Raw genomic sequence first — 26,820 nt, 5'->3', positions numbered from 1 at the left:
ACTATAACTAGGGCAGAGATTCTCCCTCAGCCTTCAAACTTTCAGCGATTTTAAGTAAATCTTTACAATTGAGTGATCACTTTCTATAATGAGGTTCAAAACAATACTCTAAAACTAAGAATTGGGCTTCCCTGGTAGCGCAGTGGTTAAGAATCTGCCTGCCAATGCAGGGGACACAGGTTTGAGCCCTGGTCTGGGAAGATCCCACGGGCCGCGGAGCAACTAAGCCCGCATGCCGCAACTACTGAGCCTGCGCTCTAGAGCCTGTGAGCCACAACTACTGAAGCCCACGCACCTGGAGCCCGTGCTCCACAACGAAGAGTAGCCCCCGCTCGCCGCAACTAGAGAAAGCCTGCGCGCACAGCAACGAAGACCCAACGCAGCCAAAAAAAAAAAAAATTAAATAAATAAAATAATTAATTAAAAAAAAAACTAAGGATTGAAGCTAAAACCGGCAGGTGAGAAATCTTACTTCCCCACCTCTTTCCTCCTGTTTTCCTTACCCTGGAGGAAGTATGAACTTAGTGAATTAATTCATCTTTATCCTAGTGCTACATTCAGTATACTATCATTTAAACCACCCTTCCTGAGACTTCCCTGGTGGTCCAGCGGTTAAGAATCTGCCATCCAATGCAGAGGACATGGGTTCAATCCCTGGTTAGGGAACTAATATCCCACATGCGGCGGGGCAACTAAGCTCACGCGCCGCAACTACTGAGCCCATGCACTCTAGAGCCTGCGCACCACAACTAGAGAGAAGCCCGCACACAGCAAAGAAAGATCCCATGTGCTGCAACTAAGACCTGACGCAGCCAAATAAATAAATAAAAATCCATCCTAAAAACTAATAAATGTCCCTTAAAGGAAAACGCTAATAATTAAAAACAAATAAATAAATAAACCACTCTTCCTGTCTAAAAGCTTTCAGCAGCTACCTTAATGTTAAGAACTCTGGCTCTGCAGTCACAAAAGATCTAGATTTTAATCTGGGCTTGGTCACTTATTAGCTCTATGACATCTGAGTCAATTTCCTAATCTATAAAATTTGTAAAATGAGGATATATATCTAACTAAAAGAGTGAAGGATTAAAAGGCAAAAGTGAGTATAAGCCTGGCATGGTATCTGGCCCAAAATAAACATTCAATACTAGTTATTATTATTATTATTATTATTATTAGGCAGGAGTTATCCTCATTTACAGATCAAACAAACAAACTGAGTCTCAGAGGTTGAATAACTTCCCAGTAGAACGGGGCCTCAAACTCAAAGTCTGCCTCCAAATTCTGCTTTTTCCATTATGCCAAACAACCTACCTCATGTACATCCCTGCCTTTTTAAACAGGCTACTAACTGCAATTTAACTAGTCTTGATTGTGTGGTCACAGATTATGGGTGTTTTTAATCTTATTCCATTTTTTTCATATGCAATAGTTTAGGAGGAAAATGACTGAACACATCAATGTGGCATAGCAGGTAATGACCACAGGAAAGGATGAGACCCTGTCTCTCGTTGGGGGTAGTATCCTTACCTGGGGTAGGCTCTCTCCTCTCCAAGTGCATTTGTTGCTTTAAATCTGCTGAGTTGGGCTCGGATAAGTACCCTGAGACTAGTGACAGTACCTCTAAGCCTGAGGAACAAAGTAAAGACACACTTTCCAAACCTAGAAGGAGCGATCATGCACATAGAGAGAACCACCTTTAGAATAGCAATCTTCAATCAAGGGACACATTTAGTCAGAGACAACATCCATAGGAAGGCAGCAGGGTAATTAAATTCCATAACCTCAGGTGGGAAGGAAACAAGTTGATGTCGTCTAAGTAAGTCAGCTTCCCAGGGTGGGAAAGGACGGAGAGTGGACCTAGAGGAACAAATAGAAGGCATCTAATTCAACCTCAGAGAAGTCTTTCTGGTGCACTTTCTCATCTCTTCTTTCATTCTAATGGGTAAGTGCCAGATAAAGAGAGAGTTACTGAACATGACAGTTCTCACCCCTTTTGAATAGTGATGCTTATCTACCGTAAAATATTTGTGAGCTTTTCATTAATGAGTATGGTCATTTATAATTCCACTTGTAACTGTTCAGAATTCTTTGTAGGTTCAAGGATTTACATACCTTTCTCCACATTTATGGACTTCGCACTTACCTTGCTAGGCAAAATAAAATCACAAAAATGCAGATACTATCATAACCCTCAAGGAGTTTATATTTAGGGGTTTACATTCTTAGATAACTTAAGAAGGCAGAATGAGTGCCACCAGAGACGAAAGAGCTGTTGTGCGTTGAAAATGAAAAGTTCTAGAACAGGCTTCCTTGCCATCACAACCGCTAGGCACAACTCCAGCCCGAAATCACTTATCTATTAACAAGGTATACAAGCTTCAGTCAGGTTCCCTGCAGGTCCAGATCTGGAGAACTACTCCACCAAGCCCTCAACAGCCTCCCAGTTTCCACTCTATACCCTCAGCCAATAAGGTTCAAGCCTCATCCTTCTGGAAAAAGCCCTTCTCCTTCTTAGGCCTGGTTCAAATGTCACCTCCTTACCTGAACCTTACTTGGACCCTCGAAGAACATTTAGTTGTGCCTACTCTACATTCCCAAAAGCCTTTGAGAACTTAAAGCACTGTATCATTACCCATGTACTTGTGCAGGACCCCTACTAAATTGTGAGATTCCAAGTCATCTTTGTATCCTCAGCCACTAACAGCACCCAAACTAGTGTGTCAAGCCCAGTGTAACTACTTCACATATATTAAGATATACATTATACCAATATGTACATATTATCAATCTTCACAATAAAACTGCAAACAAGATAGGAAATCTCATCATCTCGATTTTACAGATGAGGAAAATAAAAGTGCACAGAAAGGATAGGCAGTGCTGAAGGTCTCAAAGCTAGTAAGGACTGGACCCCAAGATTTCAACCTAAGCACAACTCCAGAACTAATTTCAACAGACATCATGGGTTGAGGGGAAGGTCCGACTACAAGATCAACGGTCTCCACCATAGGGGGCATTGTTACCATTCACACACTTGGGGGTGGAAAGACAATACTGTAACTTCTACTTATATTTGTTTTAGTTCATCCTTTTGTAAAATGTCTATTTTTGCACGTTATAAAAGATACATAATACAGTCTACACTGTAATTTAAAACAAACATTCACATAATATGTGTGCATACTCAACCATATTTACTGATACAAAGAACACTAAAAACATCTGAGGCCCTACTCTAGACTATTTCCCCAAGGGACTCTGAGCTCCTGCATTCTCTCTACCTAGTTTCAGTTAAAAACATCAGCCAGTCAAGACTATAGGTAAGCTTCTAGAGGCAAGAGTCTGCTCTTACTCATCTACGGAAGCCCTACATCAGCACAGGGCTTGGTGCTTAGCAGATGGTCAATGTTGAATCTAACTGTATCATGAGAACCTCATTTTTAAAAAGTCTCTCAACATTTTAATGCAACTTACTATTACTTCCAAATTAAAAGAAAAAGCATACTGAGCACATTGCTTAGGAATGTAATAAAGAATTCTCTTAGGAACACTATAAATAAACAAACAAACAAACCTTAGTTACATAACAGAACCAAAAAAATTGGACTTCAGGGCTTATTTTAAACTGAAAACTGCATAAAAGAGATTTGGGCATAAAAAATTTAACTTCAGATAAAAGGTCCTTTCAGTATACAGAGATAGTGTACCTTTGTCAGACCTAAGGGTCACCTCTGTCTGCCTCTCTTTAGTTATAAGCTCCAAGAGGAATGGATCAAACCATTAAAAACAGCAACTGCAAACTTGACCATGAAGAGGCATTAGCTGGGTGCACCTACTTTGCATTTCTTCAATCCAACATTTAAGGGGCATCAAACAAAGAAGAGAGGCTGTGTAAAGCCTCCCCTTTATGTGTGGAAGCTCCTGTTCCTCAGTTTCATCCTCTGCAAAATGGGCATACGCAAATACTTAACTCTTAATTACATTACCAGAGTTAAATGAGAGAAAACATGCAAAATGGTTTTATCTGTTTCCTCATTTAAGGTCTCTCTCCCCTCCCCCCAACTAAACTCAAAGCTTGAGTTTGGTCTATCTAGTTTGTTGCTATACTCCCAGGGCCAAAATGGTACTTTTTACTTAATAGGTGATTTAATAAATATTAAATGAATAGAATGCAAAATGCCTGCTGCTCAAAAAATATTGGCTATTATGGCTCTTGTAACAAGAAACAATTAAAATTCTATTGTTATTATTAAGAGACCCACCCCTCCTCCAAGGATCTCACAATTTTAGGCGGAACAGTAGATAAATGCTGAAAAGGAGAAATGGGGGTAAGAAGAACAACTGGATCATAAAGCAGGACTAATCTAAGATAAAATTAAAATCTCAAACACACACACAACCAGAGCCCAATTTCGAGCTTTTTCGAGTGAGGTTCACCCTGGTTGAGGTTTATCAGCGACTACAATAATGACAGTTTTCACGCTTGTGTATGTGCCAGAGTCCGTGTCAAGCCTCCTAACGGGCCCCACAAAACCCAGAACCAGGGTGGGGAGGGGTTGGAGATGCTCTTCACACCCTCATTTTGCAGAAGAGGAAACTGAGGCTCAGAGAGACCCAAGGTCACAGCCTGTAAGTAGAAGAGCCGGACTGTGAACCAAGGCAGACCCCTGAGCCTGCACTCAACAGGCCCCTCAAAGGGGCCATCCTCGCCTCCTCCACCATCCGCCACACATCTGTCGAAATTGGGCGTGTGGAATATTTCTCCAGGGCCGGACTTAGGGGCCCCGGCACAGGGAGAACAAAACAATCCTTGTCCGCGGGCAAGTTAGATGGACGCCGGCCCGGCCGGGGCTCCGAGGCCGCGGTCCCGACAGACTCGCGCACGCCATGAGCTCCGAACCCTCGAGCAGCGCAGGAAGCGCTCTGGCGGCCGCGGGAGCCCGGGAAGGCCCGGCCCGCCGCGTGACCTTGGATCCGCCGCCCTTCTTGGGGCCTCAGTTTACCACCCTGGCCTCGCGCCGGCTGCCTCTCGGGAGCTCGCGCCTGTGGAGCCGCAGGCCTTTACACGCCCCCCTCAGCCGCCCGCCTTCCCGCCCCGCTTACGCTGGAAGGCGGCCGCTCCGGGGACGCCCACCATCGCCAAGCGCCGCCGCCCCGCACCTCCTCCTCCACCCGCGGCCCGGGTCCCTCGCGGGCGCCGCTGCGGGACCTGTAACAGCCAAGCTCGCCGACCCCAACGCCACCGCTACTGCCGCCGCCACCACAGCCGCCGCCGTTAGGCCGCGCGCCGCCCCGCCCCCCAGTTGGCCCCGCCCCACCCGCTGGGCACGCCCCCGCCGCGCGCTCTCGCCCTCCAGACAAACGCACGCGGAAGCCCGGCCCCAGGATCGGTTCCCACTAAACCCCGCCCCCTGACCTGCCCCGCCCCTTCCGCGCGAACCTACCACCCTATCCCGGCGCATCCTGCTTCTCAGTCCCGCCCCTCTGCGTCACGCGCGCCCATCACGTGCACGGCCCACTCTTCGTACGCAAGGATTCCAGCTGTGGCCAGGGCAGCTGCCTGGGCCCATAGGCCCTAGGGGGCGGGGCCTAGCGGGCAGGGCACAATGCCTCACCTGAGTCGTACAGGTTAAGATCTGGTCGCCTTTGCGTGTGTCTTTGGGCAAGTCACTTCCCCTTTCTGGCCTACAGTTTTCCAAATGTCTAAAATGTCATGCTCATAATATTAATAACTGTAGCTGTAATTATTATTATTGAGCCATTTTTATACACTCCATCCAGTTAATCCTCACAATGAGGGTGAGAAGTTATTCTCCCTTCTCTACACATGCGGAAAGGGCTTTCCCACCAACCACATTGCCCACTGGTTACTGTTAGCAAATAGCAGAGGTGGGATTGGAAGCTAGGAGCTTCTGATTTCAGACCCAGTAATTTGAGCTACTCTGAACTATCCTGCCTCCCAAAGTCTCAAAAACAGGGATGAAAATTAAAACAAGAGATTAAAATGTCTAAACTCTTCTATATACAAAGATACCATAAAGTTTTTTTAAATAAGATTGACACTAGCTGTAGGGTTTTTTAAATATATAAATTAATTATTTATTTATTTATTTTTGGCTGCGTTGGGTTTTTGTTGCTGCGCGGGCGCTTTCTCTAGTTGTGGCGAGCGGGTGCTACTCTTCATTGCGGTGCGCGGGCTTCTCATTGCGGTGCCTTCTCCTGTTGCGGAGCACGGGCTCTAGGTGCGCGGACTTCAATAGTTGTGGCATGCGGGCTCAGTAGTTGTAGTTTGCGGGCTCAATAGTTGTAGTTTGCGGGCTCAGTAGTTGTAGTTTGTGGGCTCTAGAGCACAGGCTCAGTAGTTGTGGCGCAGGGGCTTAGTTGCTCCGCGGCATGTGGGATCTTCCCAGACCAGGAACCAGGGCTTGAACCCATGTCCCCTGCATTGGCAGGCGGATTCTTAACCACTGTGCCACCAGGGAAGTCCCAAAGTTTTTTTTTTTTTAACTTTGTCTTTTCTAAGCAAAAGACTGGGATAAAACAGTTGCAACATATTCAACAAAAAACCAGTATTCAAAATAAATGAAGAACTCTGTGAAACCAATAAGAAAAATAAGATAATTTAATAGAAAAATGGACAAAGAGAATGAATAGACAATACACAGAAAATCTGAATAGCTAATAAACATTTTAAAAAGATGCTCAGGGGCTTCCCTGCTGGCGCAGTGGTTGAGAATCCACCTGCCAATGCAGGGGACACGGGTTCAAACCCTGGTGCGGGAAGATCCCACATGCCGCGGAGCAACTAAGCCCGTGCGCCACAACTACTGAGCCTGTGTGCCACAGCTACTGAAGCCCTCGCATCTAGAGCCTGTGCTCCACAACAAGAGAAGCCACCGCAATGAGAAGCCCGCGCACCGCAACAAAGAGTAACCCCGGCTCACTGCAACTAGAGAAAGCCTGGGCGCAGCAACGAAGACCCAATGCAGCCAAAACAAAACCTTATGTTTAAGTACTTTCTTAATTAGGCCATGGCCTACAGGATCTTAGTTCCCTGACCAGGGATCAAACCCGTGCCCCCTGCAGGGGAAGCATGGAGTCTTAACCACTGGACTGCCAGGGAAGTTCCCTTTTTTTTTTAGGGGGGAGATTTCTTTAAAGCCTAATATATGAACATCTAAATTAACTAATTTTATTAATTAAAAAAAAAACAACTTATGTTCACACAAAAACCTGTACATGGCTGTTCATAACAACTTTATTCAAAATTACCAAAAACTGGAAATAATCTAAATGTCCCTCATCTAGTGAATGGATAAACAAACTGTGGTACATTCATCATACAAACGTTATTCAGCAATAAAAGGGGACACATTTCTGACAGGCACAACAAAGCAAATGATTTTCAAAGAAGCCAGACTCAAAAGGCTACATATTCTATTATCTTCTTTATAGAATATTTTTTTAATGCAAATTATAGGAACAGAAAACAGATCAGTGGTTGCCAGATCTTATGGTGGGGTAAAGGATGAATTTAAAAGAGCAGGGGGAAATTCTAGAGTTGATGAAACTGTTTTACATCTTGATTGTCATGATGGTTACATGATTGTATGCATTTGTCAAAACTCACAGAACTGCACATTTTTAAAAATGAAAGTTATTTTATGTAATTTTTAAAAGTGAATTTAAGTGAAAAAATTGAAGCGTAAGGTACATATATAGCAAAATGCACAAATCTCAAGCATACAGTTTGATGACTTGTTTCAGGCTTAACACCCTGTAACCACCACTCATATCAAGATAAAGCTCATTTTCTACCACCCTAGAAGGCTCTGTAATGTCCCTTTTCAGTTAATACTCCTCCCAGAGGTCACCACTATTCTGACTTCTATCACTATAGCTATATGATTGTTTTTTGTTTAACAGCTTTATTGAGGTATGATTCATATACCATACATTCACCCATTTAAAGTGTACAGTTCAAAACGTATGGACACCAAGGGGGGAAAGTGGCGGTGGGGGGTGGTGGTGGGATGAATTGGGAGATTGAGATTGACATATATACACTAATATGTATAAAACAAATAACTAATAAGAACCTGCTGTATAAAAAAATAAATTAAATAAAATTCAAATATTCAAAATAAGTAAATAAATAAATAAAATAAAGTGTACAGTTCAGTGGTTTTAGTATATTCACAGAGTTGTGCAACCATCACCAGAACCTGACTTTAGAACATTTTCATCATCCCAAAGAAAACCCCCCATACTTAATAGCAGTCACTCCCCATCCTGCACTCTCCAGCGCTTATGATTGCTCTTTTAAAAATCAACTTTCTGGGAATTCCCTGGCAATCCAGTGGTTAGGACTCTGCTTCCATTGCAGGGGGCACAGGTTTAATCCCTGGTCGGGAAACTAAGATCCCGCATGCCACACAGCACAGCCCAAAAAAAAAACAAAATCAACTTTCTGAGTTGTACTATATGTACAATGAACCACATCAATTTCAAGGGTCCAGTTTGATGAATTTTGACAGTTGTATATATCTGAGAAATCACCAGCACTAACAAGATAAAGAACACTTTTATCACCCCTCTATGATTCCTCCTGTTCCTTTGCAATCCATCCTTCCATCTGCACCTGGGCCCAGGGAACCGTTGGTCTGCTTTCTGTCACTATGCATTAGTTTACATTTTCTAGAATTGCATGTAAATGGACTCATGCAGCATGTACTCTACTCTCTGGCTTCTTTCACTCAGCATTATGATTTCAAGATTCATCTGTGTTGCATCTATTGGTAGTTTGCCTTCCTTTTTATTGCCAGGCACTCCATTGTTTGAGATATACTACATTCTACTGTTTTTGAAAACAAAACTTTCTTACTGAAGACCTGGGCAGGTCTGGCTTCAAACATATAGATTTCTTAAGTTTGTTGGGTTTCAGATATAGAGATAATAAATCATTCTCCACAAGCTCACCACCTTTTCTATTTCTTTATCATTCTTGCTTAGTTCATGGTGGAGTGTGTATGTGTGTTGAGGTGGGGAAGAGAGGCCCTCTCGGAACAGATCAGAGCCACAAAGCATCAGCATCCTTCAGTTACCTAAGGCCTACAGGGTCAAGGACACTAACATTTAAGAGGCAGAGACAGGGCCAGGTGCCTTAGACACTGAATTTGAGCTCAGTTTGCAACAGCTCCATTTTCCAGCCAAGAGAACTGAGGCTCAGAGAGGTTAAGAGACTTACCATAATGTTTGCCTGAGTCAGAAACTTAGTTTCAAGTGACTGAATTGAATTCTGACATTCTTATCACAACTTTCTAAAGGATTCATAGACTCAGTAGACCTAAGGAAATTTACTGGGGACCCTGGCTGTTTCTTGTCCAAACCAAGTGGATTGTTTTTCTTTAACTAGTGACAAGGAGGATAAAGATGGGTGGCAGGGAGAAGTGCTCGCTGCCTGCCATCTGCCCTGGCCATGCCCTTCCGCTAATGTAGGATAAACACAAGGCCTGGCCAGATGACAGTCAGTGAGGGGAAGCGATTTAAAGGTATATGATCCTTGTTGGGTAAACAGGAGCCTGAAATGGTCATGACACTTTAGAAAGCCTATCTGTGCACCAGAGAAATATTTGGCATGGCTGGGACTCTTCTAATAAGCAAGGCTTTTTCTCCATAGGAGGCTGAAGAGCCCAAGAGCTCCCAGAAGGAGAGATGAACAAGTCGAGTTATATTATTTAAAATTCATTATTGTTTATGATTGAGAGGAATGTGAGGAAACTCATGGTGAGGAATTTGTATACTACATAACAAGATCAGGAAGAAAAGGAAAACCACTCAGTTCTTAACACTGAGAAATAAATTGTTCTCACCATTTCACTGCATATCCTTCTCAACTTTTTTCTATTCATGGGTATATTTACATAATTGAGATCATACTGTTAATACATTTCTGTATCCAGCCTTTTTTCACTATTATTTTTTCTATCAGTATTTTTTCATGTCACTAAAATTTATTCATAAACATCACTTTAATGGTGTCATTCTACTTTTGGTAGAATCTAATGTGAATTGTCATTAGGGCTGCTTCTTTCTTTTTACTTTTTCTATTACAAATTATGCCTTATTGAACATCACTGTGCATTAGTCTTTCCTCTTTTCTGATTCTTAAAGTAGGTTTTTCAGAGTGGAATTATTGAATCAAATAATAGCAACATTTTCAGTTTTACCAAATCATTTTTCCACCAGTAGTGGTTGAGCATGCTCATCTCCTAACAATGGGTATTACAATTATTTTACAACATTTCCAAATTTGTAGATGAAAATACGGTAGATTGCTAATGGCCAATATCCCTCCCTGATGGGTAAGTAAATTTACGAGACTCAGAAGTGCCCAACAGGAGAAGTGAATGCCACCCCAAAGCAGTGCACCTCATGCCCTGCAGGCAATGAGACAGAGGCTTGCTGCTCTCAACCCCCACAACCAACCACCATCCCATTGACTTCACTAGTAAATGCCCCTAAGTCCACGCCTTCCTCCTCATACTCGCTTCCCTGTCCAAGGTGAGGTTCTCATCACCTCTTTATTTATTTATTTTGGTCTCTTCTTAGACATTTTATTATGAAATATGTCATACCTGCAAAAATGCACAGTGCATATTGCAACGTTCTCCTAATTAGCTTCCCTGCCTCTAAGTTCTCCCTTCACTAGCTGTCCTTTGAGTCAGAAGATCTGACCACAGGTCACCTCTTATTTAGTTTCCCTGCTCACTCTCTAGCATCCTTCATATCCTCACTGGCTCGTCACTGCCTTACAGAAACTATTCAAACTCATCATGGTATTCAAGACTGTGCACATTCTAAACTTGCCTGCCATGCCTTCCCCTCCAGCCACACAGAAATACTTTATAAGATCTGCCTTGAGTGCTTCCTATGTACCAGGTACTAGTGCAAAGTTCAAAGCATAGCTACCAGGGACTTCCCTGGTGGTGCAGTGGATAAGACTCCACGCTCCCAACGCAGGGGGCCCTGGTTCCATCCCAGTTCAGGGAACTAGATCCCACATGCATGCTGCAACTAAGAGTTCTCATGCCCCAACTAAGGAGCCCGCATCCTGCAACTAAGGAGCCTGCCTGCTGTAACTAAGACCCAGTACAACCAAATAAATAAATACATATTAAAAAAAAAAGCATAGCTAACAGTCCTGCTAGGTTGAATGCTATCACATTATCCCTTTTAACAGATGAGAACACTGAGGTTCAACAGGGTTGAGTGATTCCTGTACACAGCTTGGGAGTCACTGATTCCAGAATCCCTGTTTTTATCTCAGGTCGCCACACTTGGTCTTCTCCAGACAACACTCTGTCCTCCAGGCTTTTGGCCAAATTGATCCCCGGGACTTCTTTAGGCCTAGAGATGAATAGCCTCAAAGTCCTGTCTAACTGTTGTCATGTTTCTCTACCTCCATTTCTCCAGGTACTCTGGTCCCTCCAGACAATACAGGTCTCTGTACTGAATACAGACCCCATAAGATCTCATGGAGCACAGTTTTAAACCCCCCATATAGGCTGTGAGTTCTTTAGGGACAGGGATCTTTTCTTGTTTATGGCTGGTCTTTGGTCCCAGGAGAGTGTGTGATAAGAAAATGCCTCTCAGGAGAGTTCAGCCAGGCCCAGACAGAACTGTCCTCCTTTTCGGCATGTGCTGGTCTACTTGCTCACTTAGTAGTGTGACAAACATTTGATAGCATAGATGGTAGACTAGGATACAGATTGTGCCACTGCCTACCTAAAACCCTCATGAATTCTAGTGGTGGAAGTCTAAGTGGTACAACCACTCAGGAAAACAGTACCTGCTAAAGCTAAGTGTATGCCTGTTCAGTGACCCAGCATTTCCACACCTAGGTAGATACTGGAGAGGAATGCTTATGTGCATGCATGAAAAGCCATGTACACAGTTGTTTATAGGAGCATTATTTACAAAAGCCCAAACCAGTAAGTTCCCAAGTGTCTGTCAACAGAAGGATAAATTGTGATATGTTCACACAATGGAGTACTACATAGCAATGACAATGAATAAAATATTGCTATAAAGACAACACAGATGAATCTCACTTAATGTTAAGTGAAAGGGACTTCCCTGGTTGCGCAGTGGTTAAGAATCCGCCTGCCAATGCAGGGGACACGGGTTCGAGCCCTGGTCTGAGAAGATCCCACATGCCGCGGAGCAACTAAGCCCGACTGCCACAACTACTGAGCCCGCGTGCCACAACTACTGAAGCCCGCGCGCCTGGAGCCCGTGCTCCGCAATGAGAAGCCCGCGCACCGCAATGAAGAGTAGCCCCCACTCGCAGCAACTAGAGAAAGCCCGAGCGCAACAAAGACCCAATGCAGCCAAAAAAAAAAAAAAAAATGTGGAGTGAAAGAAGCCAGACACAAAAGAGTATATACTGTGTGATTCCATTTATACATAAAATCCCAAGAATAAGTGAAACTAATCTATGCTGTTAGAAGTCAGGAAAGTGGTGACCCGTGGGGTGGGGAAAGGGCAGTGACTGGGCTGGCACTCCAGGAGGGCTTCTGGGGGTGGTGATATTCTGATTCTCAGTCTGGGTGCTCACAGTCACATGGGTGTGCTCAGCTTGAGAAAATTCACCTTCATGATTTATTTGTGCTCTATATGTTCTTCCTCAATTGAAAATTAAAAACGAAAATTAAAAACAAAAATTAAAAACAAAGACTTCTCTGGTGGTCCAGTGGTTAAGACTCTGCACTTCCACTGCAGGGGGTGTGAGTTCAATCCTTGGTCTAGTCGGGGGAACTAAGATCCCACATGCCGCGCACAGTGTGGCCAAAAAAAAATTAAAACAAACGTCTCCAAGACTCATCGATGTGCTTAAAATAAAATTCAAACTTCCAACCAGAACCTGTAAAGTCCTATGTCGTGTGGCCCCCTCCCTCTCACCGCTTCTCTACTCTTTCAGCTGGTTGGGGGTGGGGTGAGTGATCTGAGTGGGGAGGGCTGGCCTGCTGCTTGGAGACCCTGGGAAGGGATGTCCAGCCTGAGGCAAGGGAACGCAAATAAAATGTTTCAAGTATGCCCTAGAGGGCTCTGATTCGCTTTTTTTTTTCCCCTTTAAACAATTGGCCACAAGCCATACTAAAAGTGAAGAGAAATCTAGAGATTTAGAGCCTTCTCTGAGAATGTGTAAAAGATTCATCTATTGAAAGCTGCCCACTCACAGAGCAGAGGATCTCAGACATCCTGCCTCTGCAACGGAATCCCCTGGGGCACTCAGAATTTAGTATCCTGTCCGGGGAGATGGGGAGAGATAAATTGGGAGTTTGGATTAGCAGATACACACTACCACATATAAAATAGATAAACAAAAAGGATTTACTGTGTAGCACTGGGAACTATATTCAATATCTTGTAATAAAATGCAATGGAAAATAATTGGAAAAAAAGATATAGATATATACATATATATGTATAACCAAATCACTTTGCTGTACACCTGAAACTAACACAATATTGTAAATCAACTATTCTTTTTTTTTTGTCCGCTCTGCATGGCTTGCAGGATCTCAATTCCCCGACCAGGGATTGAACCTGGGCCATGGCAGTGAAAGCCTGGAATCCTAACCACTAGACCACCAGGCAAACTCCCTCAACATTTTTTTTTTTTTTTTTTTTTTTTGGCTGTGTTGGAACTTTGCTGCTGCACACGGGCTTTCTCTCGTTGCAGCGAGCGGGGGCTACTCTTCGTTGTGGTGCGCGGGCTTCTCATTGTGGTTGCTTTTCTTGTTGCCGAGCACGGGCTCTAGGCGCACGGGCTCTAGGCGCGCGGGCTTCAGTAGTTGTGGCACACGGGCTCAGTAGTTGTGGCTCGCGGGCTTTAGAGCACAGGCTCAGTAGTTGTGGCGCTTGGGCTTAGTTGCTCCACGGCATGTGGGATCTTTCCAGACCAGGGCTCGAACTTGTGTCCCCTGCATTGGCAGGCAGATTCTTAACCATTGCACCACCAGGGAAGTCCCTCCCTCAACTATTGTTCAGGAAAAAAAAAAACGAATTTGATCTCTTACAGCTCCCTGTCAATTCTGATTGTAGGTTGGGGAGTGGTGCAAGAGACACACTTTTAGACTGTTACTGATTTGGGGCAAGTCATTGCCTCTGAGCCTCATTTTCCCATCTGCAAAGTCAGAGATAACAGTATCCACCTTTGCAAAGTCAGAGATAACAGTATCCACCTTAAGGGCTATGGCTCTTAGATGAGGTAACCATATTATAGGTGCTTAGCATGGTTCCTAGCACAGAGCCTTTGCTTCCTTCTTTCCTTCACTGAACACCTACTATGTGCCAAGCACTGTCCTGAGCACTGGGGATACAGCAGTGAAGAAGACAGACAAAATTCCTGCCCCATGAAGCTGCCATTCTTATGAGGGGATGCTGACAATGGCTGGACAGTGAGCAAGTAAATAAAGAGATACCATGATAGTTACTCTAAGAAGAAGAAAAGAAGTCAAAGGTGGGGTGGGGAGGAGGTGTGTGGTAGTGTGAGTGCTGTTTTATAGAAGGTAACAAAGAAAGTCTTCTTCAAATAGGGTATTTATATTCCTGAGACCTGAGAAGGTAAGAGAGCTGCCAGAAGCTCCTGGTGGAGGGTAGCAGGAGCAAAGGCCCTGAGGGAGGAGTGTGCATGGCACAGAAGACAGTAGTATACGGCTGGGCAAGCGGACTAGGGCCAGACAAATGGGGCCCCAGTAGGCCACAGTAAGGAATTAGACTTTGTTCTGAGTGAATTTCAGAGCCACTAGACAGTTTTGTACAGACAAGTGATTTGATCTTCATGCCTCTGGGGTGATGGGTATACTGGGGAAAGCAAAGGTGGAAGCCGCCACAGGGAGACAGTGGTGGCTCAGACCAGGGTGCTGCCAAGCAGTGGGGATGGTGAGAAGGGGTTGGATTCAAGGTATATTTTGAAGGTAGAGCCAACAGGATTTGCTGACAGCTCCTTTGTAGGGCACAGGAAAGAGAAGGGCCAAGGCTGATTTGAAGGTTTGGGGGTGGGACAGCTGGAAGGATGGGGCAGCCATCCCCTAAGATGGAGACAGCTGTGGGATGAACAGACACATCCTGGAGACAAAAGTGAGTTCTGGTTTAGGGATGTTAATTTGGGGATGCCAATAGACAGTTACATGGAGATACACATTTCTTGCTATGGTTGTTAAACTCCAGGGGTGACATGGGACCACAGCGGATGCACCTAGTTTGAAATAGTCTGAATGTGACCTATTTATGCCATTCAGTCTCTGATACAGCTGAGCCTTGGCATTGAGAAGTTGCTAATCTTCCCCTCCCCCGCGCACTCCGGGCCTCCCATCTGGCGCACCTTCCCCAGGTGTCAGCTGTGCTGGAAACTGCACATCCGAGGCTCAGATGTGTTGTGTGACCTTAAACTGCCTCTGGGAGATGGTGAGGACAGAAACTCCCTGTGCCTCCCCTCCCTCATTCACATCCGGGCCCATGAACGCTCCTGCTGGTGGCTGGGACAGAGCTGGGTGCAGCTGTTTGCTTTACCACGCAGACAATTTGTGCCCACCCCCTCGGTGCTCCAGGGCACAGCACCACACCTGTTCTCCACCCTCTAGCCCAGGTGCAGAGAACAAAAGAACACCCATTCACCAAGGTCATTACCTTGATGGGGAGGGGAGAAGGGCTGCAGAAGGGAGAGCCCTACCAGGGAAAGGGAGAAAAGCTCGGGCGAATTAGAGGGTTTGAATCACCACAGTCTAATACAACTTCCTTCACTAATGGGGATGTTTGATATCTGTGCTGCTCAGGACGACAGCCACCAGAACATGTGGCTAGTGAGACTGAGGAACTAAAGTTCTAATTTAATTTAATTATAATTAATTTTAAATAGCCACGCACGACTAGTGGTTACCTTATGGGACAGCACAGGTTTAACAGTTGGCTCTGGAGGACATGAGGATGCTACTCTGTTTAAGTAATAAGAAGCTGTCATCTGTTGAGCACATACTGTGTGCCAGGTACACAGCATGCATTCCCTTATTCACTCCCCACAACCACTCAGTAGGAAAGGTGTTATTGTACCCATTTTACAGATGTGGAAACTAAGGATCTGAGTGGCCAAAGTCCCAGAATGAGGAAGTGCTGAAGGCTAAAAGGGAACACCCAAAGTCACCTTTCAAAACCCCTCGCAAATGAAATAAACCCGAGAACCCTGCTGGCTTTGCAGCAGTCTAGCCTCTGCAAATGAATGGGGTGTGCAAATTGCTAAAGGAATGCAAATCAGCCTACGATTTGGGGCACAAAAGCTCAGACTCTCTGGTCACATTCTGATTCTTTCTAGGCTGAGGGTTGGGGGGTGGGGAGGATGAGTGACAAGGAGGGACCTGGGAGGAGAGAGTGTTGGGTGGGGGTGGGGTGGGCCAGCTGGTGTCGGGACACAGGACATCAGCTGGCTGGCGGGCCGGCATGCTCAGACAATGGGCAGGGGACCTGGTCAGAACCCTCCTCCCCGCACCCCACCAGCTGCCAGTGGGCACATTTTCTGTCTCAGAAGCGGCCTGTGGGGAGCAGGAGAGCCTGGGAGTCTGGTGGAGGATGCTGGGGAGGTCTATCTCCTGTGACCTAGGGTGGGTGGAGGCGGGGTGGAGGACAGGGGAGGTTAGGAGCTTCTATGGAGGTCTTCTGGGTGCCAGACTTTATGCTGTGGGATTTGCATATGTCCTTCCCTTTGCTCCTCCCAAAGTCCCCTTGGTAGTAATAATAATGATTATTATTAACAATAGCAACCCACTGGCTCACGCTGAGCCCGCCTGGCTGGAGTTGAAGGCATTATCTCAGTTAATCCTCAAGTCTGCCTTGGGAACCAAGGACTTTCATTATTGCCCTTTTCCAAAGGAGGAGCAGGAGGCTGAGTGGTTAAGTGACTTGCCCAACCTCGCAGATTTAAACAAAAAACGTCCCTTCTTCACTTCCATCTCTCACCCTTACTTTCTACTTAAAACTTTATTTTGGAGTTCTGCACATTATAGCCCTTGACTGCTTGCTGTTTTGTACTGTTTATGTAGTGTTTACACCTTTTAACTGTTGAAAAGGCCAAAGTAAGACTGTTGCTGTGACACCTGAGACATATTAAGTTTATAAATTCTGGCATCCCTAAGGTTTTCGGAAACACATCCGTGCTTATTGTTAACATATTGTTTACGACTGCTACAACAGCAGGCTATGTTTTACTATCTATCCAGTTATACAAGAAATTTGCCCACCCTTATCCTACTCTTAACCCTGGAGATGACTCCAGAGGGAGGCTGGGTACCCGAACTCCAGTCTCCTGAGGGTCTTTCTCCCTCTGGCACCCCCTTGACCTTAGCGTGTCCTTTTCCATTCTGCCAGCAGGAGTGTGATATGGTGTTCATACATTCATTTCACAAGTAAGTCTGGAGCACCTACTGTGTGCCAGGCACTTGCCCTGGCATGAGGTACAAAGCAGATGTGGTCCTTATCTGCAGATGTCAATCACCCAGCTCGTCTCTAAATACAAATAGTACAGAGTGCTGTGGACAGGGTGCATGAAAGTTGAAGAGCATTTCAAAGGAGAGCCAAGTTAATCTGGCCGTCAGGGGGAGCTTCCTGGAGGAGGTGATAGTAACATCTGAGGCTGAAAATTAGTACTGATAGATTCCAGATGTTAGGATATCCCCTTTTAAGCTCATCCCTGTCTCCCCTTCATTTCAATTCCTTTCCCTCTCCTAAGACCCTGGATCTTGACTCAGTTGAGACCCCTGTCATAGGGAGAAAGACAGAGAAAGGAGAGGCACTCTTTTCTCCATTGTGAGTTGAAGCATTGAGTGAGAGGCAACATGCTGGAAGAGGTAGTTGGATAAATGGGCGGTCACTCTTTTAAAAATTATTATGTGATAACTTGGTGTAATAATTGAAACAGTTTATTAATTCTGCAGTTGATTCACTTATAAACATTCAACAAATATTTATTGAGCATCTACTGTGTGTCAGGCACTGTTCTAGGCCCTGGGGATGCTACAGTGAACCAGACAGATAAAAATCCCCACCCTTGTGGATCTTCTTACATTCTATTACAGGGGGCAGTAAGTAATGTATTTGATTTGTTAAGTCGTGATCACCGCCATGGAGAAAAATAAAACAGGAGCAGGTGGCAGACAGACAATTTGAAATAAGGAAGTGAAGGAAGGCTCCCCCTGAGCAGGTGACAGTTTGAGCGGAGGGCTGAGCAGTCTGCGTTGGTATCTGGGGGAAATATTCATTACTGGAACACTAAGCATGAAATTTGAATCAGTGGCATTCTCAAGTCATGAAATTCTAAGTAATAGAATTCCGGGGCCATGGAATGCTAATCAGTACTTCTCTGGTGCCATAAAATTCTAATCAATAGAATTCTCTGGTTGTGAAATTCTAACTAATAGAACTCTGAAGCCATGAAATTCTAATGGTTGGGAAACTTCCCTGCAAAAGCAGCTGGGGAGGGGGAGTGGCAAAAATCTTAGTGATTAATGGGAGTTAACCAGGTGAAGGGAGGAAGAATGCCTAGGAGAGCAGGACACGTAGCATGTACAAGTGTCCTGTGGCAGGAAGGTGGAGAGGTTGGGATCTGGAACCTGCCCCTCACCCAGCCATTCAATTGGTAAGACAATCTATTGCAAAAGGATCCATTTCTCCACCTTTGAGTCATAACACCAGTTTCATCAGCAGAGAGGCTGGTTAAAAATAACAAGCCCAGAAGTACACCTGGGCTGAGCTAGGCCCCAATTCCAGGTCTACCTCCAATCAATCCTGTAGCCTATAGCCTTCTCCCTACTGCATTGAATGAGAGGACTCTGGAGTGACTGTATCTGGGCTTCGGTCCTGCCTCTCCCCCTTGTGAGTATTAGCCACAATACGGTATCAAGACTCCTTCTTCTCTGCACCCACCACATTTATTATTCATTGTTCCATCCAATATTACTATTAATAATAGCAGTGGCTGCCACTGACCGTGCCAGGCATGAAACCAAGTGACCTATAATCACTGTTACTCAAAGTGTGGGTAGTGTTAGTCCCTAAAGTGTTTGTTACAACAAAATAAGTAAGAAATGAAGAATGTCTAGAAACTTTTTTTTTTTTAATTTTTAAAATTTAATTTTGGCCGCGTTGGGTCTTTATTGCTGCACGCAGGCATTCTCTAGTCGTGGCGAGTGAAGGCTCTCCGTGCGGTGAGCGGGCTTCTCACTGCAGTGGCTAACCTTGTTGCGGAGCATGGGCTCTAGGCACACGGGCTTCAGTAGTTGTGGCACACGGGCTTAGTGGCTCCCCACGCGGCACGTGGGATCTTCCTGAAGCAGGGCTCGAACCCGTGTCCCCTGCATTGGGAGGCAGATTCTTAACCACTGCGCTACCAGGGAAGTCCCAGGATGTCTAGAAAATTACATGGCAATTCGACATTGCTATGACATCCAAACGTGTTTATTTTTCGAATAATTCATTTTCATTGTATTTTACCTAATGTCAGTCGATGGATGGATTGGAAACAGTAATCTGGTCCCTTATCACAGACAGGAGAAGCTCTGCTGTACCCACATTATCCCTTTAAAACTCACACTTGTGCAGCTGGTACTTTTTTTTTTTGGCTGTGCCATACAGCTTGCAGGGATCTTAGCTCCCCGACCAGGGGTTGAACCCGTGCCCCCTGCAGTGGAAGCTCGGAGCCCTAACCACTGGGCCGCCAAGGAATTCCCAGCTGGTACTTTTATTATTTCCATTTTATAGTTGAAGAACTGTGGCTCAGAGAAGTGGCATGCACACACTGCCCAAAGCCACACAGCAAGTGGTGGGGAGGGGATTCCAGGAAAGCCAAACTCTTGGGAATACCTCCCTGCTCCCTCACTGCCTCCACCTCCCTGCTCCCTCACTGCCTCCACCTCTCTGCCCCCACTGCCGTCTGGGTTCAACCTCTTCACCATAACCTGTTCACTTCAACCTGCTGGGTACCCACCTGTTTCCCTCCCTGAATCCTGAGTGATGGCAGCACAAAGACCTGCCCTGGTGACATTCCTGCTGCTCGTACCCTTAGATGGCTTCCCTCCCCAACAATTAGATCAGCGCTCGCCAATAGAAGCCTCTGGGCTGATGGGATGGTCTATATATGCACAGTAGTCAGTAGCCACATGTGGCTATGGAGCACTTGAAACGTGGCTAATGCGACAGAGGAACTGAATTGTTAATTTTATTTCCTTATGCATAACTACATGTAGCTAATTGTTACTGTATTGGATAGTGCCGATCTAGAGAGAAGAAATCCAAACCTCACACAGAGTTCAAGGCCTTCAGTTTGGGATCAGGAACTTGCTGACTGACCTCTGGTGTAACAGTCACAGAGTGAGGGCTTTGGAGTCTGACAGATCCCGATGGAAGTCTATGTCCATTAGCTATGTGGCATTGGGCATTTATTTAACCTCTCTATGCCTCTAAGTCCTCATCTGTGAAATGGGATGAAGAAGAGTGCCTACCTCTAGGCTTAATTAATTAGATTCCACTTACGGTCCTTAGCATACTGCTTCCCTCTACACCAAACTACCAAACTGTGTGGTCCCATGCTTCTTTGGTCCTGTTCTGTCCTCTCTGTCTTTTCTTCCCCTCTGCATCTGGGCAAGATGAGGCTCTGAGAGGGTTTAACTTCCCCAAGGAAGCATCAGGCAGGGTAAGGTTTAGGTCACCAGTTCTCTTTCCTCTAGGCTTCACCACCTGGCAGGTATGTGACCTTCGGCAAGTTCCCTTACCTCTCTGAGCTTGGTTTTCACTTTTTCAAAGCAGAAGCAGATCAGTCTTACCTCACGGCATTCTTGAGAGAATTAAATGCTTAAATAAGACAATGTGTGCTTAGCACACTGATAACCTCTCAAGGTCAGGTATTATTGTTGTTCTCTCCTTATTTTAATTATTTAAACTATAATAATAATTATTCATAATTATTCCAGCCCAGGGCTCTTTCCCCTGCTTTTAAAGAATGGTTCGTGGCCTAAAGCCTGGTTCTAAGACGTAAACTGGCCTTCATTCCTCTCTGGAGTGTGAGCTGATTACAGAAGGAGGAGGTGATAAAGAGGCAGGGGACAGGAGCAGAAGCTGGGAGTCTGGAGGGGGGATGTCCCAGGGCCGCTTCTTGGTGTGTGTGCGTGGTGGGGGGTGGGGGCAGACTTGGCTCTTTCTGTGCCCCACTTGGGCACCTGGTCCTGAGCAAGAGCCTACCTGGCTTGGGGCTGGCTGGGCCTTGGAGGAGGCTTTGGGGGTCAAGAAGACCAAGATGAAGGTCACACAGCTGCAGAAGCATCTGTAACCTGGAAAGGTGCCACCGAGGCTCAGAGATGGCCTAGAAATCATGGCCCTGTGGGTCCCCCACATGCCCGAGCACCTTCAGCAGGTCCAGCCTCAAAGTCAAAGCCCCTCCCTGCATTCTCCCAGGGCTGGGAGGAAGGAAGGGCCACAAGAGGGGACAGCAGGAAAGATGGTCTGAGGAGCCCCTTCATTCCCTGGGAGACAGAGGGTGCCAAGAACGTGCACTGGCTTAGAGTCCTGATGTTCTGGGTTCTGGGTTCTGGGTTCTAGCCTGATGGCTAGAGCCCTTGATGTTCTGGGTTCGAATCCTGAGTCTTCCACTTAGATGGGGCAGTTGAGACTTTACAGCCATATAGACCAGACACTATTATTAGCTATGTGACTTCGGGCAAATCCCCTGACTTATCTGAGACTCCTTTTGCAAATCAGCGAGCAGGAAATATACCAACTCATGGGGGTTGTGAGGATTCAGAGCGTAGTGTGGTGCCTGGCACATGGCTAGTGCTCATTAAATATTAGTTACTGTTATCATGGAGGTACTCAGACTTTCTGATCTACAGGGCCCTATTTCACTGAACTCTTGGGATCAGGATAAAGTCACACGCAAGGCAGTGAATTGCAGGGGCTGAGAGTTTCAGCTCTGGGGTCAGATCCCAGCTTTGCCATGTGTGACTATGGGCAAGTCCCTGGACCCGCTGCACCTCCACTTCCTTTTCTGTACAATGCGGAGGACTTTAAAGTTTGGAAGTGCCTGGTCCTCAGTAGAGGGCTACTGAGGCTCCATTTCCTTCACGCAGATTCTGTCCCCCGAGTTTTTCAGGGTGACATATTGACTTTCTGGCCAAATTCCTTTCTTTGCACAAACATCTGCACAACTGTTACTTCCTTAATTCTGGAAATGGGATTACTACTCCACCATTTTCCTGGGTGACAGAGGTGACAGAATTGGGGCTCAGAGAGGTGAAGTGATTTGTTCAATGCTGCACTGACCTGCCCTCCTTCCTTTAAATTTGGAAATGTTTTCTTTTTTTTTTTTTTTGGCTGCTCTGTGGGGCTTGCAGGATCTTAGTTCCCTGACCAGGGATTGAACCCGGTCCCTGGCAGTGAGAGCGCAGAGTCCTAACCACTGGACCGCCAGGGAATTCCTGGAAATGTTTTCTTTCTCTCTTCCTTCCTCCCTCCTTCCCTCCCTCCCTCCCGTCCTTCCTCCCTCCCTTTCTTTCCCTCTCTCCCTTTCTTCCTTCCTTTCTCCCTTCCTTTCTCCCTTTCTTTCTTTCTTTCTTTTCATACAGAATAGCATACAAGATTATTTGCATTAAAAAAAAAAAAAAAAGCCCAGGGACTTCCTTGGCGTCCAATGGTTAAGAATCTGTGCTTCTACTGCAGGGGGTGCAGGTTCCATCCCTGGTCAGGGAACTAGGATCCTGCATGCCACGCGGGGCGGCCAAAAAAAAAAAAAAAAAAAATCCCACTTTGCACCCATTAGGATGGCTGTTATCAAAAAACAGAGAATAACAAGGACTGGTGAGGACATGGAATTGAAACCTTCATGCACTCACTGCTGTTGGGGATGGAAAATGATGTAGCTGCTATGGAAAATGCCATGGTAATTTCTTGAAAAGTTAAACATAGAATTACCAATGATACAGCAATTTCACTTCTGGGTATATACTCAAAGGAACTAAAAGCATGATCTCAAACAGATATTTGTACACCCACGTTCATAGCAGCATTGTCCAGTATAGTGAAAAGGTGGAAGCAAGCTAAGTGTCCACTGATGGATGGATGGATAAACAAAATGTTATCTATACATACAATAGAATATTATTATTTTCAAAGGAAGGAAATTCTAGCACATGCTACAACATGGATGAATCTTGAAGACATTACTCTAAATGAAATAAACCAGTCACAAAAAGACAAATATGGTATATCACTTATATGAGGTACACAAAGTAGTCAAATTCATAGAGGCAGAAAGTAGAATGGTGGTTGCCAGGGACTGGGGGGAGGGGACAATCAATGGGGAGTTATTATTTAATAGGTGGGGTTTCAGTTTGGAAAGATGAAAAAGTTCTGGAGATAGATAGTGGCGATGTTGCGTAACAATGTGAATGAACTTAAAGCCACAGATCTGCACACTTGAAAATGGTTAAATTGGTAAATTTCATGTTATGTATAATTTACTAGAATTTTGTTAAAAAAAGAATAAGCTTGTGGAAGAAAAAAAAGAGACTTTCGTGGCAGTCCAGTGGTTAAGATTCTGTGCTTCTATTGCAGGGGACAGGGGCTCAATTCCCGGTCAGGGAACTAACATCGCGTATGCTGCACCGTGCAGCCCAAAAATAAAACAGAATAAGCTTCTGGCCAATAGACAAAAAAATTTTTTAAAGCAATTTTAGGAAAAATCACCTGATTACCTATTTCTCCAAATAATCAAATACTACCCTTTTTAATCATGTTTCTTTAAATCTTTGTTTTCCTTTTAGACAGAAGTGATAAAATATTATAGTTTCCATTTAAACCCTCTGTTTACTCCTCTATCCCACTGCCCTTCTTGCCTCCTCATAGGGGAGTTTGGTTTTCATAAACGCCTTGAATTTTGGGTTTCCATAGACACCGTGCATGTTTTTATACTTGTACTTGTTTTTATATGAGTCTGTCCTAAAATCATACACAATATTATTTGTGGGGTTTTTTGGGTTTTTTTGGCCATGCCGCGGGCTTGTAGAATCTTAGTTCCCTGATCAGGAATTGAACCCAGGCCCTCAGCAGTGAAAGCTCAGAGTTCTAACCACGGAACCGCCAGGGAATTCCCTATTTGTGGGGTTTTAAAATGTTACATAATTCATCATATTTTTTCCCACATCTTTCTGCAATTTGAATTTTCACTTAGCCTTATGTTTTCATATGTTTCATAAACATATGTTTTCATCATATGTTTTCAAGATCCATCCATTTCTAGTTCATTCCCTTTACCTGCTGTAAAGTTTTCTGTCCTATAGAGACCACATTTTATTTGTCTATTGTCAGCTCATCCAGAAAGACCACCAGGAAAAACTGTTGATTAAGCAAAGCTGAGTTTATGAAATCTGCTCTAGCAAGGGGGAATATTATCTTCAGGAAATCTTAGCAGTGCCTCAAAAGGGGGGTGATCAGGGAAGAATATTTATAGGGTTGGGGGGTGGTCTGGGCTCAAGTATGAATCTTTTTTTTTGGCCCGGAGGCATGCGGGAATCTCATTTCCCTAACCAGGGAACAAACCTGCGCCCCCTGCAGTGGAAGCGCAGAGTCTTAACGACTAGACCGCCAGGGAAGTCCCCTCAAGTGTGAATCTTTTAAGGTGGAAAACAGATTGAAATTGGGCAAAGTTTGTGGCACAACAGTTTAGAGTTGGTGGACACCTAAGAGGCTCTGGAAACTTTGAGAAGAGAACTGTCTGTCGTCTGATAAGAGAGGTATTTGCCAAGATGAGCAAACTGTTTGCCCAAACAAATTGGTTTGCAAGAATTTCCTGAGGCAAATAGCAGAGTTATTTACCAGTTTACATTCTTATCTTTTCAGGCAAGAATTTCCTGGAACAAGTCATATTGACATACGGGAGTCTCAGTTCTCAGACTCAATAGTTGAGTAACAGTGAGGAAGATGGTCTAGGTTCTTATATTTATCCAGTCCCCTACTGATGGGCATTTAGGTTATTGACAATGTTCAGCTATTACACACAGAGCTGCAATGACATCTTAAGCGTACGGGTGAGAGTTTCTCTGGAGTCCGCACCTAGAGGAGGATTTGCTAGGTAGCGAGGTATGAGCATTTGCAATTTTCCTAGAGTCTGTATTCTTTCTAGCCCACCTCCCTGACTCCAAAAGAGGAAAATCTCCCTCTAAGGCCACCAGAGCAGAAGACAGAAACTGCCAGGGTTTTGCCCACACTGGCTGCCTGCCCACCTGCCCGCCCTCCCTTGTTCTGGCAGATTAACAGTGACCTGTGACCCTGACAGACTGGCCGCACTCCCGGCCAATTTCAGCCTGTCAAAAGGAGTCCCCAGGGGTAGTCAGGGCTCAGGGATATGTTGGCCAGATGGGCCTGGGATGTCTTGGGTTGGTTTATCCCAGGAGGCAGAGCAGGTGGGCAGCCCTCAGCACCCCACCCCCATTTTCCCCATCATGCATCACTGGGTTGGAGCTGGAGCCAGATGGTGGGGATGGGGCAGCCTTGCAGCTTCTGGCCTGACAAAGGATCCTCTATACTACACCCCTGCCCTGACCAGCTTGGCGAGTCTAGTCTCTGGCTGCCCAGTCACTCTCAGCCTTGGCCTGCCTTGCCCGGGGTAGCCTTTCTGCCGAAACTGTCCCTTCCCCCATGCTATTTGTGGAGGAAGTTTCCCAAGCAATGTTCCTGGAGAGCCTTGAACTTGGAAACCCACTTAGCATCCACCTGAGGGTGGGCAGATATGACCGAGGCAGGTATTGCTCTGTGGTTATAACAGGTCACAGATTCAAATGCACTAATAAGATCAAGTGCAATGGACCATGTAGGGATTGTGGCAAACTGGTGCCTGGTACTCAGGGAACCCTCAACCGATGGTCCCTCTGATTACTACAGATGGGGAAACCGAAGCCTACAGAGGAGGGTGCTTGCTGAAGAGTCTCATGGTTAGGAGAATAAGCTTGGGAGTCTACCTGAATTAATCCCAGATCTGTTACTGAGAGTGGGTCCTTGGGCAGATCACCTAAGCTCTCATTCCTCATCTGAAATGGGGCTAGTTAAATCTTTATCATAGAGAACAGTCCTGAGGGAGAGGGAAGATAATACAAGCAAAGCATCTGGTACAGAGTTAGCCCTCAATACATTTGAGCTAAATCTCATTATTGTCCTGGAATCTAGAAAGAGGTTGCAGGTGCTGCTAGAGACAAGAAAGCCTCAGGTGGGGAGAGGAGGACCCCAGGGCATCTGTAGGTGATTGATTCATGCCCAGAGTCCTCCCCAAACACTCCCCCAATTACAACTGTGTATCCTTTTTCTGGGCCATGACTCAGTTTCCTTATTTGTAAAATGGGTTAAATAAATGACTGCAGCTACCTCCTAGGAGGCTGTGAGGATTAAGTAAGCTATCGCCTGGAGAGTTTATGAGCTATACTCAATAAGTATTAATTATTTTGGGGAGGTAAGGAGTCACCCCTGACTCCTCATCCAGGCTGGGCTTCAGAGGGTCCCCAAGTCAGATCTGTCTTGGGGCATAGCTGAGGGGAGGAAAGGAGTAAGGCTGCTCTGGGTGGTCAAGAGCCCTGGGTTTCCTTCTGGGTGCTGCCTCTACTTTGCTGGGTGACTCTAGGCCTCTGGGGAGTGGATGGTTTGGCCTCTGCTGTTTCTCATGAATCTGTGGTTCCAGGATACTCTCTGATGTGGGTAAGAGCAGGAGTGGGGGAGGTGAACAGAGCT

The 26,820-nt window shown here is 45.4% G+C and overlaps 1 protein-coding gene across 4 annotated transcripts in view; it reads right to left on the bottom strand.

Annotated features, from left to right (window-relative positions):
• CBFA2T2 (CBFA2/RUNX1 partner transcriptional co-repressor 2) overlaps nt 1–5,288 on the bottom strand; it is a 184,341-nt gene extending 179,053 nt beyond the window's left edge. Inside the window, exon 1 of one of the 4 annotated variants that reach the window (XM_057529429.1) lies at nt 5,107–5,288. In XM_057529429.1, the coding sequence (XP_057385412.1) occupies nt 5,107–5,140 (34 nt within the window). In that variant the 5' untranslated portion in view covers nt 5,141–5,288. The remainder of the gene's footprint in view (nt 1–5,106) is intronic. The other 3 variants (XM_057529427.1, XM_057529430.1, XM_057529428.1) reach the window with 3 other exon arrangements.
• Between the last annotated feature and the right edge of the window lie 21,532 nt (nt 5,289–26,820).

Source organism: Balaenoptera acutorostrata, chromosome 15 (assembly GCF_949987535.1).
Source record: "Balaenoptera acutorostrata chromosome 15, mBalAcu1.1, whole genome shotgun sequence".
Lineage (NCBI taxonomy): Eukaryota > Metazoa > Chordata > Mammalia > Artiodactyla > Balaenopteridae > Balaenoptera > Balaenoptera acutorostrata.
Note: the sequence above shows the minus strand (reverse complement) of the source record. Positions and strands in the feature narration are given on the sequence as shown.